General features: G+C 40.1%; 1 protein-coding gene across 1 annotated transcript in view; it reads right to left on the bottom strand.

Moving 5' to 3' along the window:
• PLA2R1 (phospholipase A2 receptor 1) overlaps window positions 1–20,029 on the bottom strand; it is a 974,624-nt gene that overhangs the window by 194,276 nt on the left and 760,319 nt on the right. Inside the window, exons 15-16 of the mRNA XM_078681678.1 lie at window positions 18,842–18,974; window positions 7,821–7,856 (exon numbers count right to left, since the gene is read on the bottom strand). Coding sequence (XP_078537804.1) covers window positions 7,821–7,856; window positions 18,842–18,974 — 169 coding nt within the window. The remainder of the gene's footprint in view (window positions 1–7,820; window positions 7,857–18,841; window positions 18,975–20,029) is intronic.

Here is a 20,029-nt window from a genome sequence, read left to right as displayed (position 1 = left end):
CCATGTTATGCGTAAAGGGATGGTGGAGTTTGGTTTTCTCATATTTATGCCATCTTACCCTACTATTGACCAGGCGGGTAAGTGACCAACCCTATGTGCACATTGTGCCTGCAGGGCTTACGGAAGTGTATTGAAAAAGTTGCTAGTGATGCTTAACATCTGGTACCCGTCCTCATAGTGCCTGAACCTGCTTCATGATTGAAAGAAGGAGACCTCCACTTGGGAGTTATCTTAGTAGTGTGCCCCGTCCCTCAGTACTAAAGGTACTTGGTATCCCTGCTTCTGTAAAACTTAGCATCCCATTTAAGAAGAAGATGCAATCAAATAACAGCTGTTTCTGATAAGCAAAATACTACAGTATACAAAAAAGTGATGGGTGGAATGATTGAATTTATCTCAGCCACTGTTAATTCCTCAGGCTGCCTCCCAATCCATTGTGTTACCACCAGTGGCTGAGATTAATTCAAGCATTCCAGCCATCACTTTTTGTATACTTTAATATGTTGCCCTAAGTGGGATGGGTATGCCCAGGCGTGTGTCCCGTGCACCCTGTGTCACTGGAGCCAAGCTATACCTGGCTGATGAGCCCTTAACAAGTGTGAACCCGATCCTAGGTTGCTTGTATTTCAATTCAGGGAGGACATGGCTTGGCAGGTCAGACTGGACTGGTCCCATTGGAGCAGGGTCAAGACTGATGTGCATATAGTTGGTTTCAAACTAAGGTGGCATGGTGTGCAAAAAAACGATGGACTGGAATGCGGCTGAATAATTACCAGTGGCTGATATTAATTCAAGAGTGGGATAGGTACGCCCAGAAGTGGGTTCCATGCACACTGTGTCACTGGAACCAAGCTATAACTGTTTGATGAGCCTGAAACAGGTCCTAGGTTGCTTGTGTTTCAGTTCAAGGAGGAGCTGGACTTGGAGCAGAGTCAAGACCGATTTGCATATAGTTGGGTCTAAACTGAGGTGGCATGGTGTCCCGAATGGACTAGGTTGCATCCCTGAGTATTTACCTGTGGCTGAGACTTATTAAAGCCTTTTTATCCATCACTTTTTGTTGTATACTTAAGCAAACTACTACAGCATTAAAAATACTGAAGAATCAATATTAATGAAAATCTCATAATGCAAAGCCATTGATTGTACTCAGCCAATGCTGATTCTGACTAACCATTCACAGAGAAATTTGAAGATTAACAGTGACATGATTCCTTCACCCTTTGATCGAAACCAGTGGTCACTTTTACCAATACAAAAAGGGGCAATTAGAGCCTATCAATAATGCCCACTTAAGGAACGTGAGGTAAACAATACTAAATTATGATACTGAACAAATAATAGTACTCCGTCATTGATAATACTTGCCAGATTGTCTCCTCTGACGGGGACGATCCAGCATCTCTTTTAATACTGAGTCACAGATAATACCAAAGAGAAATGTGTTTGTGACCAAAATTTCACGTTTCAATCCTGGTAAGGAAACTCTCCTTTTCCCTTCCTGGGGAAATAAATGAATATGTTGGGTTGGTTAATAACACCACCTAACGAGGTGCCAAAAGATAATCCAATGTGCTGCCAATGGGATCATATTTATTTTTGCTCAGTTTTCATTCTGGGGAGCGGAGGGGGCGGGGGGTGTTGATGAAGACATATCTCCTGGCTATGTAGCATTTTTTAATGATATTTTCAATTTCTGCAAAAGTTCTTTAAATACACAACATTTCCTTATTTTACTGAAAAATGTAATCTTCCATTAATATACCAACCCGAGATGTTATAATTACATTATTTACATCGTTTCTGGGAGGAGGTCTTCCACGAGGTGAATCGTGTAACGGATAGGACACTAACCCCGGATCCACTCATAGCTATACTGGGTTACTCCAAGCCGCTTCCCAAAAGACCCTAGGCGTCTGATGGGTATGGCTTTCCTCCTTGCTAAAAGATGTATTGCTGTCTGCTGGATGCGTGGTCCGACCCCCACACTGACACAATGGTCTAGGAATATGCTGTTTTGTAGTACACAAACAGGAAATTACAGTGAGTTACTACCCCCTCGCAACAGACCCAAGAATTTCTGGTCCTTATACCTGTCTAAGAGAAGCATGCAAGACTCCCCTGACGGTTCTCACGCTGATTCCCAGAAGATGACTGCCCCCCACTGAAATTAGCCACGTCACGTAGCTGCCCCCTTAGGTTACCCTCAACCGCTGTCTCCCTCGTATTCTTGCATAACTTGAGCGCAGGCGAGGTCGTCTCCAGAGATGATGATACGCCAGAGGTCAAACTTGAATTCTAGTGTTGTCAGTTGTCATTACCCTACTATTGTGTCAAGTTTACGTTGAGAGGTGCTGCTTTAGAATTATTGGGAATAATGAATGTGTATATGCCCGCGCTAAAGTCTGTGTAACGCTGTTTTGACTTTAGTTATTATGCTGTAAAATTACCAATAAACATATTTTTTTTAAATTACATTATTTACATAATTTCTAGAGTGTAGTATAATTAGTTAATAATATAAGCAAGATTGCAAAATGTTCTTCATTACTTAGAATTTTTTTTATTAAGAATCCTAAATGTGCACGATGTTCCTTTGGTGCAGTGACAACCTATACAGCAAGTGTAAAGAGCCAGAGCAATACAGTACAGTAAATACACTACCTTAGATAAGGCAATTTGTTATCACACCCCTTTCACTCTTTTTTTTTTTTAAGTTTGAAGTTTATTGAAGTATAAAGAAGCAAAGACAGAAAATGAAGAAACAATCATAAGTTATAAAAACAAGAAATCTCTCTTACAAAAAATTAGAATTGATAAATAAATCTATACATAAAATATGGCAAACGAAACTATTCATGAACATAAGGTAAGTGAGTTATATCCTGTAGAATAAAACACATAAGTGATATGAAAAATTAAATACAAGGAAGAAATGCAATCAAACGTGATCTTTTATGGATTCCCCTCACTGAGTATTTATCCGGTGTTGCCCAAATCCCACCTACCACTCAAGTTCGGAATGTTGAAGCCCCTTTCACTCTTTGAGTCAATGGTAAATGCTGCAACGCTCTCTGAACTAATTAGGCCCTGCAAAACAGCGCACACAAAGAGACACAACTATTGCTATGATATGTGCCCGCATGTGTGTTGTTTATGGGCCACAGGACAAACCGATGTTTACTTTAAACACTAATAGCCTTTGTCTTAAGGCTCAGTTAGAGAAACATTGAATTGTAACTCTAGACCGCTACTAGAAATCAGGCTTGCATAGTTCAGATATGGACTGGGTGTAGAATATGTTTAAAAAGCTTTAACTTAAAACACTTATATTTAAAAACAACAGGCCAGAATAGCCCAAAATAAAATTTCCTTAAATAGCTCTTCAGTTTAAGGGTAAGAGCCTTATGAGTGAAAAATGTAATTGTGCTAACTTCTAATCTAATCTTCTATCTGCACTCCTTGAAAATGTGCACCCCTCTCACATCTTACCATCCTCAGCTCTCTGTTTTCCGATTCTTCTCCTATTGGATAGTAACCTCCACATCCCCACCCGTACTGCTCACATCATAACCTTCACACCTTCAACCATGCAGAACTCTTTCCTCTGCTAAAAGACACCAACATATCTGGCAATCCTTTCAGTCCACAATCTATGAATATATGTCTCTCACATAATAATGTCCCTCCCACTTGGCTGTTCAATGAATCCTTACTCTCTGTCCTGGCATTTGGCCTCACTCAAAAGTGCAATATCTCTCCCACCCTTAAAATACCACCGTGCAAATCACTCCTTTCATTTTAGCTTTTACCATGTCCGTCCATTATCATTTGTTCCTAAATCTTTACAAAACGCCCTACAAACTTATGAGAAGTAATTTATTGTATTTAGAAAAATAATGCCTATTATAGGTTTGGTTCAGGTAGCATTACCAGACCATGCTAGGCCCCGTTTATGAACTCGAGCATTTCTTTTCATTTACTTTTCAAGAAATAATCAAAATTCAGCTGAAGACATGATCTGTATCATATCTCTAGCTTCCTTAGCTGTGGGGATGTATTTGAAACAGTTTGAATGTCAATTTAAACCTCAGTTGCTATAGTGTAAATGTGCACAATAGTCCATTGCATCAAGTTGCATTTCCCATGCTTCTGTCAAATTAAAACCGTTTGCAAATAGGTGTTTAGGAAATTAACAGTTTGCTTGGTTTACTGCGTAAGTAACATCTTAGCACAATCTTTCTATGTAATATCAAAATTGTGTGCTGTCTTTCTCTAATATATTATGAACGGATCTCAAAACGTTGACAGTATTGATTTGTGATATTTGTTTAGGGATAGATTCATTGTTATTATTGTTATTTAGAGAGAGCTAGTCAATAGACATGTTTCTTTACATGTTTTTGGATTGCAACATTGCTCATTTAAAAGTGTTGCTTGTTATTTTAAAGAAACATTATTCATTATAATTCTGTTTTGACATTAGACTTTTTTACTTTGGGCCTAATTACGAGTATGGCAGTCCATAGGGCCCACAAACTCACAGTAGAAGTGCGGTGGCGGTCGGGGCCGCTCCTCACCAATGGTCGGACCGTTGTATTACGAGTATGGCAGTCAGACCTCCTTCGAACTGCGGCAACCACCAGGGATCTGCGATTCCTGGTGTTGGTGCTGCGGTCTTGAGGCCGCAATATGATTGGTGGTGCTGCTGTGGCACCGGCAAGCATACTACGGGTTTCCTCACCACCAGCAGTCTCATTGCAGTTCTCACGTCGTGGCAATGCTGTAGAGGGCTCCCTGTTCCCTCAGGGCCTAGGGATGCATGCAGGGGGACACATAGTGTGCCACCCTGTCTGCATGCTCCCACAGTTCCAGCACTGCATGGACTTAACAGTCCATGCTGTGCTGCAATGTGCTGTGTTGGGCCCACAACTCTGCCTTTCTAAGGCTCTGCTATGAGCCTTTGAAAGGCAATTCCGTGGGACTGCTGCCGCAGGACCACCTACCTGGATTACAACTTGTAATCCGCTGGGAAGTCGGCTTTGATGGTGTGGGAGAGGGGCATATGGCACCCTGCTCCCACACCGCCAAAGTCGAAATCCGGCCCTACTTTATTTTTTACTTGAACACATGGTCCTTTTGTATTTAGGGATTATTATTATTAATTGAATATCTGCTAAAGTGCTGTGGTTAATTAATTTTTTTATGAGACTTGCCATATTTACACATTCTATGAATTGTCTCATTTTAACTAACATTTGCTTTCTGTAATGATAATGTTGATATTTTATACAGTTTTGCACATTTTTCTTTAATGGTCTTGATAAGTAATTAATTGCATTGAGAGAGAGTTTTTGGTTTAATGACTCTCCCTTTTACGTGAATTGGTCCTCCTTATTGGTTAAATAGATTGGTGCATCAACATAATAGACTCTCACTCCTCATTGCACCCCACATTGCCTAAAAATCTATACCTCTTTAGTACACCTTTAAGTTGCCCTACTCGATGGGAACAGCCCCCACACACATAAGAGTCTTCATTATCATGGCCAATCACAACCACAAATCCTCCAAAGCCATTCTATTGGACATCTTCACAGCTTTTGAAATCATCTAATTCAACTTGCAATACACACTGTTGGGCATCACTACAACAACAACATCAAACATACTCTTCTTCAACCTCTCTGATCATTCCCACTCTATTTCCTGTTGTCCCTCACCTATAGGCTTACGGCATCCGGGGAATTCTTCTCTTTTCAATATACACCATCATCCTCTGTGACATAATTCCCATCATTAATATCTCGATTCAGCTATACAGAAATGACAGACACATCTTTTTCCCATCCCTCTGACCTTACAGTTTGTCGTGAATGCCCAGATGTCTTACTGCACTTGATGCTCTTATAGTAATCCAAAAATGAAATACATTACTTCCTAGTCTCCACTGCTCAAAGTACCCTGTCTGTCTACCCCATCCAAACTCTATCTAACATGCTGATCTTTCTCAGCCAACAACCTTGGTGTGACCTTAAATTCCAAAATGCACCTCCAAAAAAGATTTTCTTCCAATACTACAACTGCTAGTTTCTCCAAGTGTTGGTTATCTGCCAAACGTGCCACTATTGCCAACTGCCACTGCCAAAGAGCGTGTCACCACACTAATCAAGTGTCAAATTAATTAGTGTAAAAGCCTTCCTATAGTGCTGCCTGATTATTCATTCTTTCACAATGACAATGTTATTAACTTCACCACACATGCTCTGCTTAACTGTACCAGACAGTCACCCACTTCAAACAAGTGACAGCAGAGTAGTTAACTCTCTGCTAAATTCAAAACGTATTATAATCTGCTTACCCGGGTATTCAAATAAATCCATGGAACTTCCACTACAATACTCACTGAGACCTTATCTTGTTAAAATATTTAGTGAAGCCTACTTGATAGGCCTCACTGCTGATGTAATGATGACAATCACTGAAACAACTTTGGAGGTCATTTAAAAGCACAAACCTAAGACACATAGGGTCTGATTACGATGTAGAGCGGACATCGCTGCGGTCTCGGGACCGGCCTATCTCTGGTTGTCAGTCCTGGTACTGCCATTACAATGTGACAGCACATGGTGCAGTTGTATACTTTAATTTCTCTATTGGAGCATGTTCTGCAGCTGTAAGCCGTAGCACAAGCTCCCATGGAGAAATGGAAGAGCCTGTTAATCCCTGTACCGTGTGCAAGGTCCCTCATGAACGATGATGGATTCAACTCAGATCTGTGACTGGGGGTGAGCGCCTGAAAAGTTTCAGCACACTGTCCATCATCTCCTTGTGTTTGCTTTGTTCACCCTAAGTTGGCAGGGTATGCCTAGACGTGGGTCCCTTGCTCACTTTGCCACTGGATTCAAGTTAGCCTGGCTGATGAGGGCTGTTAGCCCGAAAACGGTCCCAGGATGCTTGTTTCCGGTCCAGGGAAGACATGGCTTGGCAGTTCGGGCTGGACTGTTCCCATGAGGCACAAGGTCAAGACTGATTTGCATATAGCTGTGTCTGAACTGGTGTGGCGAAGTGAGCTAAAGAACGAAGATGTATTCAACCCAGATCTGTGACTGGTGGTGAGTGCCTGAAAACTTTCCGCTCTCTGTCCATCATCTCCTTGTGTTTGCTTTACCTTAAGGTGCCTGCCACACGGTGCAGGGATTAACACCTATTAGTGTGCCCCCTCAGCCCACAAACAGAGGCCGTAGAGGAATGGGGGCCCTGCTAGGGGCCCCAAAAGTCACTTTCCGACAAACTTTCCATGTTAGAAAGCCCGACATGGAAAGCCTGTCGGAAACTGACATCGTCATCTGGATGGTGGAAATGCCGTCCTCAGGGATTACGGTGGGGCCTCTGACTGGCCGACGGGCTCCTTGAGCCTGTCAGAACCCAGCCGGAATGACCGTCCGGTTTCACTTTCAACCGTCTGATTTGTAATGCGGTCAAAAGTGGAACTGAAGATGTTGGTTGGAAAGCCTCCGACCGCAGGTCAGAGGCTTTCCGACCGACATCAAAATAGGGCCCATAATGTCTATATGCAGCTGGCTTAAAGATTGAATATCACTTGCGACACAAATACATGGCGCATTTTTATAGAAAAAAATGCAGAGGCTATATATTTTACAATCAAAATAATTCATAGTTCGTAAATCAGAGTAACTATCGTTCTGGCTTAAGATTAAACATTAGACCCATTCACATAAAACAGAGTGACAAACTGAAAGTGAAATTCAAATGCTCTGAACAGTTAAGATGTAAAGATGGAAATAAATTCTTCTTACCACGCACGTGCCAGTCTGGAATCTTTAAATCAACACCTGAGAAAAAATAGAAGATCATGTTTAAATGCTACAATACCCCAAAATAACATCAGAATCATTTTTGAAGGGTCTAAAATGATGATGTTGTCCACAAATAAACAAAATCAAGTGCCCTCCTTTGGTCTCATGCTCAACTACCAGTACCTTTCTAATTCTACATTTTTTGGTGTGGCTACAGATAGCTTTAGCTGTGTGTTGTCAAACAATTATTGTAAACAATAAAATGCAAAGCGTGAGCTTTTGGTCAGCCCTTGTTCATGATTTAAAGGTGTTCATGTCTCTCTCAGTTCCCTGCTCAATTACTTTCTTCCCTATTAATTTGTTTACCTATAGAGCATTGCTGTTTTACCATTCTTCTGTTCTTCTACCGCTGACATGAGGAAACAACTTTTAATTATTTTATTTTAACACTCAAGGGGAGCACATGGCTTTACTCGCTCTGTCCCATCCCACTCTTTCCCTGCTTTTTACGCCCCCTTCGGCAGCTGGACGTGAAGTCCTGCGGAGCACGCCTATTGGGCACTGCCTTATGACGTCAGTCACCATGAATGCTACTCCAGGGTGGTAAATCTTATCCATTTATAACAAATTGCATCCAAGTGAGTTAGCAGCTACTACCTCAGTCAACCCCAAGCCTGCTGCGAGCGGCACGCCTGACACGCTGCAACTCCTTTAGTTTGGTCAGCATTATCAGTGCAACTACGGCTTGGCAGGCAACAAGGCACCATCTCATTTATGCTTGACTATGCATTTTAACGCGGTGATGCGGACTACCCCACTGACATACGTTAGTTTAACACCTGATGCTTGATACTTGGCAGGACTGCCTCCCTCTTTGTCCATTGTTCTCCAACCCCTCACATTCCTACTTCATTTATTTTGCTCTTTTATTTTTTTTCTCATTGCATTTGGAGGGCTCAGAAATAGCACACCGTCACCAGGCCTATACAAATACACACACATACCACACATACACACACACACACACACAACATACCTACTATTTTCAGAATCTGCCATTGAGACACACACACACCCACACACACATACACAGACACACATGCACAAAGTAGAAAAGTGAATTTGTCAGAGACATGCGGCCATCATAGAATGCTTTTTCTTTATGATAAAATCATTGCGAGAAGGCTGCCCATGCAAGTGTATGTGTTCTCTTTGCCCTGGTGTGCCCTTTGGAATTTTCAATAAGGGAGGCAAACAAGCATCGCACTAGCCTTAAATTATAGATGATTTAATAAAATATAATAATTCTCTCAATTGTTGTGGTGAGACATATCAGCACTGGGCTCAAGCTTTCCTAACAAAAATCTCTGCTCTTTGTCTTCAGAATTCTTTGAAGCAGTTGCTAGCAATTTGTTGCCTGAAAACAAACAGTTTTCTTATTATGTATAGTTTGACTGCTGATTCTAGGGTAACTTGGGATAAATGGAGATAAATGAGTTTATACACTGTTTTTGTACGCTTTGGTCACTTCTAGTGGTCAGTTAAACACAGGAACATATTGTTTGCAAGCTATTTTTATTTTTACTATATTTCTTGTGATAGTACATAGCTAAAACTAAACAATAATATGCAATCTGTCTTGAACAAATTATGGTTATAGATTGTGGTTTTAGAAATGTATTCTGAATTTGCAGAAATACATATGCCTTCCTTATATTTTTAAACCTATGGCTTGCCACCTGTTATTTTAGTTCTCACCTCCTGATCTAGATAACTATTATCCCTCTCTTAATTTACAATGTTTCCATGAATGCAACTTTGTTCTGTGTCAAACCATTTTGTGCCCTTTTTTCCTCTTGTTAATGCAGAATTGCCATCTAACTCCAGCTTCCAAATATATTCCTTTATACCCTTATTAATTCTATTACCCTGGCCACTGTTCCGATTTTACATGGTCATAATCAAGAAACTCCACACCTAATAATTAATTAGCAGCTCAGTTGGGATTTTCTTCATGCGACAAGTACTCAGTGTAATAAAATAAAGATGATCCCAAGGACCCCCTTCTTTGTTTTTGCCCTAAAGGGTGAGACCAACATATCTCAGCAAGCAACCTGTGTGGAAATGTGGGGGATAGGTAAAAAATATACAAGGGGTCAGCATTCAATAAAGGTGGCCTGTCACAAGAGGAATTAACATTATTACATGCAAATAAGTATTTGAGCAAACACGCAGTATATTTTTTATAATCTTTAAAGACTATCTCTCTACTGTCTCCTCTTTTCTGGAGTACTGCACTACTTTCTTACATGATACTTGAGGCAGAACAGCAAAACAGAATTTTAGGAGATAACAGGTAAGGGTTTCAGTGGTGATAAAACATGTTACAGCAAACCTGCAAACTGGAGGAAAAATTCAGAAGAACCCAAAATTGATGAGGATTGCAGAACACTACAAGTTCGAGTATATAGAACATAAGCAAAAAAGGTATAGACTTCCAAAGAATGATTCTGTACTTGTTGTCATCAAATTCAACCTCAAATATGTTTCCAGGCTGTAAACACAACGTGAACCACTACATACCCTGATCCAGGTGTGGTTGTTCCAGAAGCATTAAATGGAGACCGTTCCATGTAAGGGGCATCTGGGTTTGTCCATTGTCAAAAGTCTTGGATTTTGGTGCTCTTTCTATTCGTCAGGGTGTAACAGTCATGAATCTGCTTGTCCATGCACTGGATAAACAGGTGTATGGGCAAAAACCACAGAGGCACTGAGCCGTAAAACCCGCATAATGCTCCTGACCGGGGCATCACAACCACAAGACCTCACTAGATGAGCATTTTTTTACAAATCAAATAAAAGTATATATACTGACACTAGATGAGCAGCAGGTGTTTCTGGTTTCCTAACAATTTCAGTATTCAAGAGTTCCAATCAGATAGTAAAATAGCTTTCAGTACAGAAGAATGATATTTTTTGCAATGTGTCCTGATTAATGTTCATCACAAAAATATTGAGGTTTGTAAACAAAATTAGATCTGTAATGGAAAAATATGTTCCTTAGTCTACATAATCCATGGGATCCTAGGTTTTATCTATATTATGGGCTTTGCAATGACTCCCAAACCAGGATAGGTTCCAGCAAGTAACAGGCACAGGTGCTGGGAGAAAGGAACACATATAAACAGACAGTACGTGGAGCAACAGGTAGACAAGGACATATCTATGTAAACATGAAATTGGACCTGAGAGAAGAAGTCAGATACAGCAACATTAGGGCACTTTATATCTAGACAATAAATTGCATATATGAATATTAATTACTATTCAACTTAAGGTTGTAAACATTGGTGTTTTTACAGTGACTTCATAACCTCTTCAGGCTCCCTTACCTGGCTTCTTTTCTTCATAAACGTTTTAGTCCACCATGGCTTGTCTTTTTTCTAGTTGATTTGTTGATTGTGATACAATTCTAGGCAACCCAGACAAATACAAACTTGTTGTATGTGCCCTATCCACAGTACCTTATGTATGGCAACCCAGCATTACTTACCTAGTCAGACAAAGCACAGGATGTGACAAAATAGAGACCAATTAGAAAATTGGATCCTGTTTGAACTCCTTGATCTCCAATTCCCAGTTTCTCATGGAAAATAAAGTGGGGCGTACAATGTGACAGACCCAAGTGCCATAAAAACTATTTCGTTCAGTTTGCTAGTTAGAGACCTTTATGAGGAAATACCTTGCATGTCAATCCAATAACAGATTTAGCCCGATCCATGAAATGGCGTCCTCAGTAGAGATCTCCAATAAGGTAGGTGGCAAGTCAATATGTTTTTTTATGAAGGAACGGACTCTAACTCAACATCTTCTCTTAGAAATCAGCAAGATTTTAATATTTCAAAAAAATGATACTCAACTCACAAGGCACCCTTGGAATAAAGCATAACAAAAGAGAGGAGAGAGATTGTAGATTTTGATATGATAGGCGTAATTAAGGCCTGCTGATAACAGTATGGTTTGATTGACACAATTAATTTCCTCTAAATCTTCTTTTGACAGAGGAGTAAAGGGTGTTCAACAGTCTGTTGTTGAGGTTTCTGTCTGTTGGGCAGAGAGTGTCTGGGTTGACTGCAATTGTGGTATGCGTTTTCCATATTTTTTAATTAATGAATTTGGCAAGTTAAGTGCTTAAAGTGGCATGGAGTTCGACGATTGTTGTGGATGAGTCAGGAGTTTGAGCTAGTAAATTATTGAATAGTTTGGATTGGATTTTAGCTTTGCTACTTTTATCACTGTATTGAGAAGGTAAAAGATTTGGCCTTGAACACTATGGAGATGAGGAGAAAGTGAAGATATGTTTGAAATGATATGTTTGTGGATAGTGAGCTGGGTTTGGATTTGTGTTCTTTCAATATAATACCACACTCTGTGTTTGGTGAAAAATAGAATGAAAGACTTGCAGTTGTATTGCTACAGTGTTAGTGAGGTGCATTTGATTTGATATAGGTATGGCCAGTATCATTTTTAATTGTCATAAGCCTCTACCATGAGGCCCTAGGTACGGTTGGTGCATTAACACCTCATTGGTATTGGAAATACTGAAGTATCAGTAATTCAGGGTAAAAATGCTACGAAGGGATGACAACTAAGCATCTTCTGGCAGGGCCCGACTGGCCGTACCGGGCATCGGACATTTCCCCGGGAGGCTGGAAGGGTGGGGGCATTTTTGCAGCGGTGGTGGCCTGTTTTGTTACTGGGCGCTGGTCTTTCAATGGTGCTGAAAGTAACAAAAGCAGCAGCAACACTGTACCAAAAGCAGCAAGCAAGCATTTCCAGCCTCCCAGAGCCAGGCAGTGCTTCCCCAGGCTGGTATGAGAAAACTGCCAGGGCTGCTTTGGGTTCCCAGTCCGGCCCTGCCTTCTGGCCACTTTAGAATGGAAAATAACATGTGGAAATTCGTATTACTACATTGATTTTTCCATGCCATTCTTTAATTCTAAACAAACACAAGGAGATGATGGGCGGCGCACTGAAATGTTTCAGACACTCACATCCAGTCACAGATCTGGGTTGAATCCATCATCGTTCTTTAGCTCACTTCGTCACCCCAGTTCAGACACAGCTATAAGCAAATCAGTCTTGCACCTGTTCCTTATGGGAACAGTCCAGCCAAAACTGCCAAGCCAGGTCTTCCCTGGACCACAAACAAGGTTCCTGGGACCGGTTTCGGGCTAACACCCCTCATCAGCCAGACTAGCTTGAATCCAGTGGCAAAGTGATCTAGGGACCAACGTCGGAGCATACGCTGCCAACTTAGGGAGAACAAAGCAAACACAAGGAGATGATGGACGGAGCATTTAAACTTTTCAGACACTCATCCCCAGTCACAGATCTTGGTTGAATCGATCATTGTTCTTTAGCTCACCTCGCCACCCCAGTTAAGACCCAGCTATACGAAATCAGTCGTCACCCTGTTCCCCATGGTTACAGTCCAGCCCGGACTGCCAAGCCAGATCTTCCCTGGAATGGAAACAAGCATCATGGGACTGGTTTCAGGGCAACACCCCTCATCAGCCAGGCTCCCTAGAATGTGGCCATTTTGGAGATACGGAGTATACATTTCTGTTTGGTTCCGAACATCCTTGCTAAGTGATTCAGTTATTTTACCAGACTATCAGCCTGATTCATCAATCTCCCGTTTTGCGAGCCACTAATAGCGATTCATAACGAATCGCTATTAAGGACTTGCAAAACGGGATTCATGTAGGAATTGCATAAAGAAATGCGATTCCTACACATTCCTTATTTGCGATTAGCAAATTGCTAATCGCAAATAAGGAATAACTCCCCATTCATTCCTATGGGCCAAAAGGCTCATAGGAATGAATGGGGAGTATTCCTTATTTGCGATTAGCAATTAGCTATTCGCAAATAAGATAGCGATTTAAAGGGTGCCAGGGGTGTCCAAAGGACACCCTGTAGCACCCCTTAAATGCAAATTGAAACAGGTGTTGCGCACACACATGTCCAAAGGACATGTGTGTGTGCAACATGCAACTTAGAAAAATGCTTTTAAAAGCATTTTTCTAAGTTTTCGCTATTTACCACGAGGTTTGACCTTGCGGTAAATAGCGGGCCGAAATTGAGAATTCACAATTTTTAAATGGATGATGAATTGCATTTAAGGAATCTCAAAAAGAGATTCCTTAAATGTAATTCCTCGCAAAATAGCGAAATCGCTATTACCGATTTTTGCATTTGGGATGATGAATCCCAAATGCAAAAATAGCGCTTGCAAAGGGCCAGATTCTCAGAATCTGGCCCTTTGCGAGACGATTTCGGCTTGATGAATCAGGCTGTATGTGTTTTTGTTTTGCAACATGTTTGGGAATTAAAGTTAAATACAGAGAAGTACTTTAAAGAATGGTATTGTACTTTGAAAATAAACTTTAATACTTTAAAGTATTGTTTCCGAGTTGAGCTTGATGGAGTATAGAACTTATATGTTTGAGAAACCTTTTGGATTCTAAGGCTACATGAGGAAACAAAAAGGACTTCTATTGCTTTAAAAAGGCATTTGAAAATGCACAATGAATATGTTGGGTTTAAAGATACTAGTGTATGTTTAGGAAACTGATTGGTATCAGGGTGAACAAATATATTTCTGCTGAATGTCTATATTACAGTTTGAAAACATCATCCTGAATGTATATCAGATACAGAGAAAGTGTACTCACAAAACAGAACTTAGTTGTGCTTTTCAGAGAAGGAAGACAAATTCAGGCAATACATATTATTTATGTTTCAGTTCCAGTCAGTGTAATAAAAGGTATATAATTTGTTACAGCAAGAGTTTGATGGTTCAATACAAAGATAAGGTATTAACAATCCAATCTTGTTTTTTAGATATTCCCTATAGCCAAGCAGAGTGGTGAAATCTTGAGTCTTTGTTTTCTCTATTTTTCCATTCTCCTTTCCCCATGTTTACTGTGAACCATTATGTTATAACTGTGCCTGCTTAACTGTGGCTAGAGAAGAATGGAAAAGTTAATTGCTCGGTATTTCAGACTAGTGTATTTTAACAAGATCCTAACTATTTTATACCTGTGGAGGGACATTTAAAAATGCACAAGGTTGCTGTTTGAATTTGTTTTAGCCGGATATCTTTTCTAGAAAGTTAGCACTACAAAGTGCAAGGGGCGGAGACACCTGGTGTATTCCTTTGTTTTTGGGGATTGTTCTTACTTAACTGGCCATGGACACACAGGGAAATCATTAAATGTTTTTTCCACATGGCTGAGGCTGTTTATATTTTTGCAAGGCTTTAGTTTATGAAACCCCATTAGCAAAAGTTGTATATTATAGCATTGTGCCCCACAAGAAAGTGACACACTCCATCGAATACACTTCATCATACACCACATCATAAGTCACTAAATGGCATAGGTTTGCTTTTTGCTGTAATTTAACACTATTGCTACCATACTATTTTATTTCTACTACCTTTGTTTTGTTAATTCTGTTAAATATTGTTTTCTTAAGAGTGAAAGCAGCTTTTCACTGCCAATTTAAATAATATTTGATGTAATTATTATCCTTCATGAAAACATTGCACTTTTCTGATGTTTACATTTTGTAACACTTGTCTATATTTGTATTTATAGTTGTTCAAATCCTAGCCTTAAAAATAATGATTACTTAAAATGTGTTAAAATTAGTTTTTTATTTTTTCCTTCATTTCAATACTATCCTAACCTTATTTATTATTTTCATTTGTTTTACCTTAATTTTCATTCTATACTAATATTAAACATTAAATATTGGATAGAACAATATGGCCAGGATACCCATGATGTTGCGAGGAACTCTCAGACTGCAATTGTATAAAATCAGGGGTTTACTGTGTATGTGTTAGTGTTTTTAGAGTTTTGCTTTGTTTCCTTTTGTGAGGATAAAGAAACACAATTTATCCTGAGGAATCATGTGCATGTATATGACCTGGTTGGGTCACATTGGTGGTAAAACCCAATAAAAACTCTTGTGAAAAAATATTAAAATAAAAAAAGTTTTCTGAAAGCAATTCCAGGCCTGAAACTACTTGTTTTCTGTTATTTGTTAGGTGATGAATAGCATTCCTATTTTCTTTGCATTTTTAATACATTTACTTTGAAAAAACAATTAAACATATAATGCAATTAATGAATAACATTTCTATTACAGTGTTATTGATAAATATTAAGAATTCTATTATAATTACCATATTTGGTGGGAACCCCCAACTCCTCTTTTTTTGTATCAAGAGAATAAAACTACTTAAATTAACAGTATTAGGACTTGGATGATGGGGGAACGGCGGTCCCAAATGTGCAGTTCTAACATTACGCTGCACACCTGCAGCATGCAGCTATATGTCTCAAAAAATCAGATAATGAGGAGAAATCGCTCCTGGAGACTGAATTTGGGGACGACACTCTGCCTCAGTTGTTGATGTGAGGGGGCAGTTCAGAGCTCCCGGTTCCGTATCTGCTTAAACACATGACGGAAAGAAGGGAGAAAGTGGTTCAGTAGGAATTTAAAATTGTGGGATCTGGCTCTCTTTAGGGACATTCACATAACCATGTCTACGGAGCAATGGTAGGAGGGGAGAAGTCTGGAAGTGGGGATATTTACCCTGGGGATGCCTTCATCTCTTTCCAGGATGAACAGAACACTTTTGGGATAGGACCAACCTACTTTTTACATTATGTCAAGTTTGAGACTGTGGCGAAGGAGCTTTGGACGGATTTTCCTGTGGTGCCAGAGCCCTCTAGGGTCTTAGATGGCCATATTGGGTGGAGAGAGGGACACCACTAAATGACCCAATTTTACAAAGCCCTTAGAAGAGATATACAACCTCGACAATTTCCTGCATTTAGGGCCTGGGAGAGTAATTTGGGTACACCCATCTCAGATTCGGATTGGGAGAGTGCTTATGGCCTTGTTCGTACCGTGTCCTGTAACAACAGGTTTAAGCTCCTGTATTTTTATTTCCAGCATCATACTTACGTCACTCCATATAGCCTCAATAAAATAGACCCTACTAGAGGAGCTACATGTGTGTGATGAGGGGAGGTCGGGCCAATTTCATACAGCTAGCATGACACTGCACACAGGTTCAGGATTACTGGGGAAAAGTGGTGTCATGTGTAGAGATGGACACCAGGATTCGAATTCCACGGAAGCTGCTCTTCTGTCTATTGATAGTAACGGTGCGGCCAAAGGGACACAACATCGCAAACAAATTGGCCCTGTTGGCCTGATTATTGGCAAAGAGATGGGTGATCATTGGGTGGTTGGGCATGTGGGTCCTACTTTTGAGACATTGGTTACGAGACCTGTTGGAATGGGTGTGGCAGAGGAACAACACATGAGACTATCAGGCACAGATAAAGGGGCAGCTGAGGCCATAATGCTGTGGGCCCAATTGCTGGGTATGTTTGAGGACGACAACAATATATCCTCCGAGAGTGGCTCCGAGGCGGAGGATTGGTTGAGAAAAGAGCTAATGCACTTGTACATTTTCTGATGACCAAGTGTGTTATGGTATTTCCTTGCATAATGATCAGCTCGCTGCCTTGGATCTATGTATGCACAGCTTAAATTGTCATCGGAAAGGTGGATAATCCTGCTCACCGATACTGTATACTAATCGATTGTAGCTGCCTCTGTCATATATGTGACATTAGAATATGTATGAAACTGTCAACACACACTGTATGTTTTGCAGTTTGCTTGACACCAATAAAATAGTTTCAAAAAAATTAACAATATTGAATATTATTCTTCATAGTATTCTTTTTAATTATTTTTTAAATAACTTAGATTTCAGTTACTTAATGAATGCATTCATCACATGCAAAATGTTATCTTTTTAATGTTTTGCTTTCATTTTAATTAAATTGGCTTACATAAATGTCATTATTATGCTTACTTATGATGATTTAGTGACTGGCATTGTATTAGTAATCTCAATGTAGTGACAAATGTGTGACCTGCCAGTGCAATGGTGGGGATGGAGAGGGAAAGTACCCTGTGGACTGTTCCTTACTTTATATTGAAACTGAAACACTGCTTATCTTAAATTCTCTAGGAGTGCAATCTGCATGCTCTCAATATATTTTCACCAGGTTGGATTCATTACTCATCCTCCATTGTTTGTGAAAGGGACTCTCTCCCCTTTTCCAGTAATTAGATGGTTACCAAACTGCATAATGATATACCTTATAGTGGCAGGGGACGAAATTATCATTTACCCTAAACACCTGGGGACAGATTTACAAGCCCCTTGTGACACGTTTGTGCTGCTGTTGCATCACTTTTTGTGACAAAGTGGCGGTGTAAACAATGCACCACACTGCGACCCATTTACAACGAGACGCATAGAGGGAGATGCATCACGTTGATAAGCCCTGCGTCATATTATACCTGCGTCAGGTATATTGTATGCAGGGTGGGCGTTCCCAGGCAAAAAAGCCTTGTAGAAGTGATGTAGTGAAATCTACAAGATTTCACTGCCCCACTTCTATGACGCCACTGTGTCAAAACCCTACGCCTGCTTGGAGCCTGCGTAAGGAGTAATGCAGTGTATTGGGAATAGGCCTCCCGTGCATTGCTAGAGTGCAACACAACTCCAGCAATGCTTGACTTTTGCGGCAACAGATGCGTCAGAATTTCTAACGCATCTGTCAATCCTTGCTCCATGGTGCGCCGTATTGTAAATACGGCGCATCCATGGTGGCGCAAGGGTTTCGCATGGAGGCACAGGGAAACTGATGCACCTATTAGATGAGTCAGTTTCTTGCACATCTGCCCCATGGATGGGACATTGGCAATCTCCTCTGGATCACACTTTGAGAATTTTAGAATATTTCCCTTTACCAGCTACATGCAATTAGAGTCAAACACACTTGTTCTTGCTATTTAATGTATCAGTATCAGTAAACATTGGTGTAACAGTTTAATATGATTTTGTTAATTACCTTTTGATATACTGCAAATCCACTCAAGTTTTGCGGCACAGTCTAATGGCACAAATCTATTATCTGCTTTGTTGGTGGCACAAAGTTTCACATGACTGTCAATGTACATGTCTTGTAAAAATGGGGATATGACCTAAAACAGAAGGAGAGTCCTGTTAGTCTTCATTTAATGATTGTTTTGTTCATTACTAACCAATAAAACAAAAAGCAGAAGGATACTGTTAACAGTGTAAACTCAGAAAGAGTAATTAAATGATTTCCTGTACAGTGAGACATGAATATGAATTCCAATTGTGCACTACGTATCTTGGTCAAATGACTAGTCAAAAAAACATGATGAACAAACCACAACTAACCAAGGTTTGACCGTGAATATAAACTCAGTGTTGTAATATTCAGGTAGGTGGGTCTCCATTTAAGGGCCCAAATGTAATGATGTGCTACTTTATGGTATGCCTTTGCCCATATGTATGCCATTAGCCTTTTTTTACTTCACAATTAAAATACACCCCAAATATCTAATGCAGCCCTGACTAGGGCTGCAGCAAAGAAAACAGTTCAGTGTAGACCAGCCAGTGCCACTGGTGGTGTTGGCTATCCAGTGAGAACAACTTGTGTTGCACTATAATAATAATGATGGTGATAATAATAATAATAATAATAATAATAATAATAATAATAATAATGCTAAAAGTAATATTATTTTAATAATACTAATAATAATAATTACCATAAAAGACCCATTTTCTGAACAGGCAGAGCTAAACTGTGCGTACTCTCAAGGAAGGCTGTTAGGAAATTGAAACAGAAGAATGTATTTGCAATCACATAAAATATTGCAATGTCGATACTTATTCAGTGGACCCATATTTCTGTTGAATATTTAAGTAAACCAATGTGCTTGGACGTTTTTACTTTGTAAACAAAAAAGGTTCACTAGAACACCATGGTATCTCTACAGCCAACCCAAACAAATGAAAGAACATGGGTTATTAGTGTATAGCATTCTGTCTTTAGTTCATTCCAGGCTCACGTATATGAAAAGCATTGAATTACCACTGCCTCTCGAGTGGTCTTCGGCAGGATTCCCTCCTCCCCGGCTGCTGTGTATAACTCTACCAGCTTGGGAGCCAGCTCTTCCACATAGTTAGCATAGAACTCCATAGGGAGTCCATCCGTTCCCGGGGT

The sequence above is a fragment of the Lissotriton helveticus genome, chromosome 3_1 (assembly GCF_964261635.1).
Source record: "Lissotriton helveticus chromosome 3_1, aLisHel1.1, whole genome shotgun sequence".
NCBI classification, from domain to species: Eukaryota; Metazoa; Chordata; class Amphibia; order Caudata; family Salamandridae; genus Lissotriton; species Lissotriton helveticus.
This window is presented reverse-complemented; position numbering and strand designations above follow the sequence as displayed.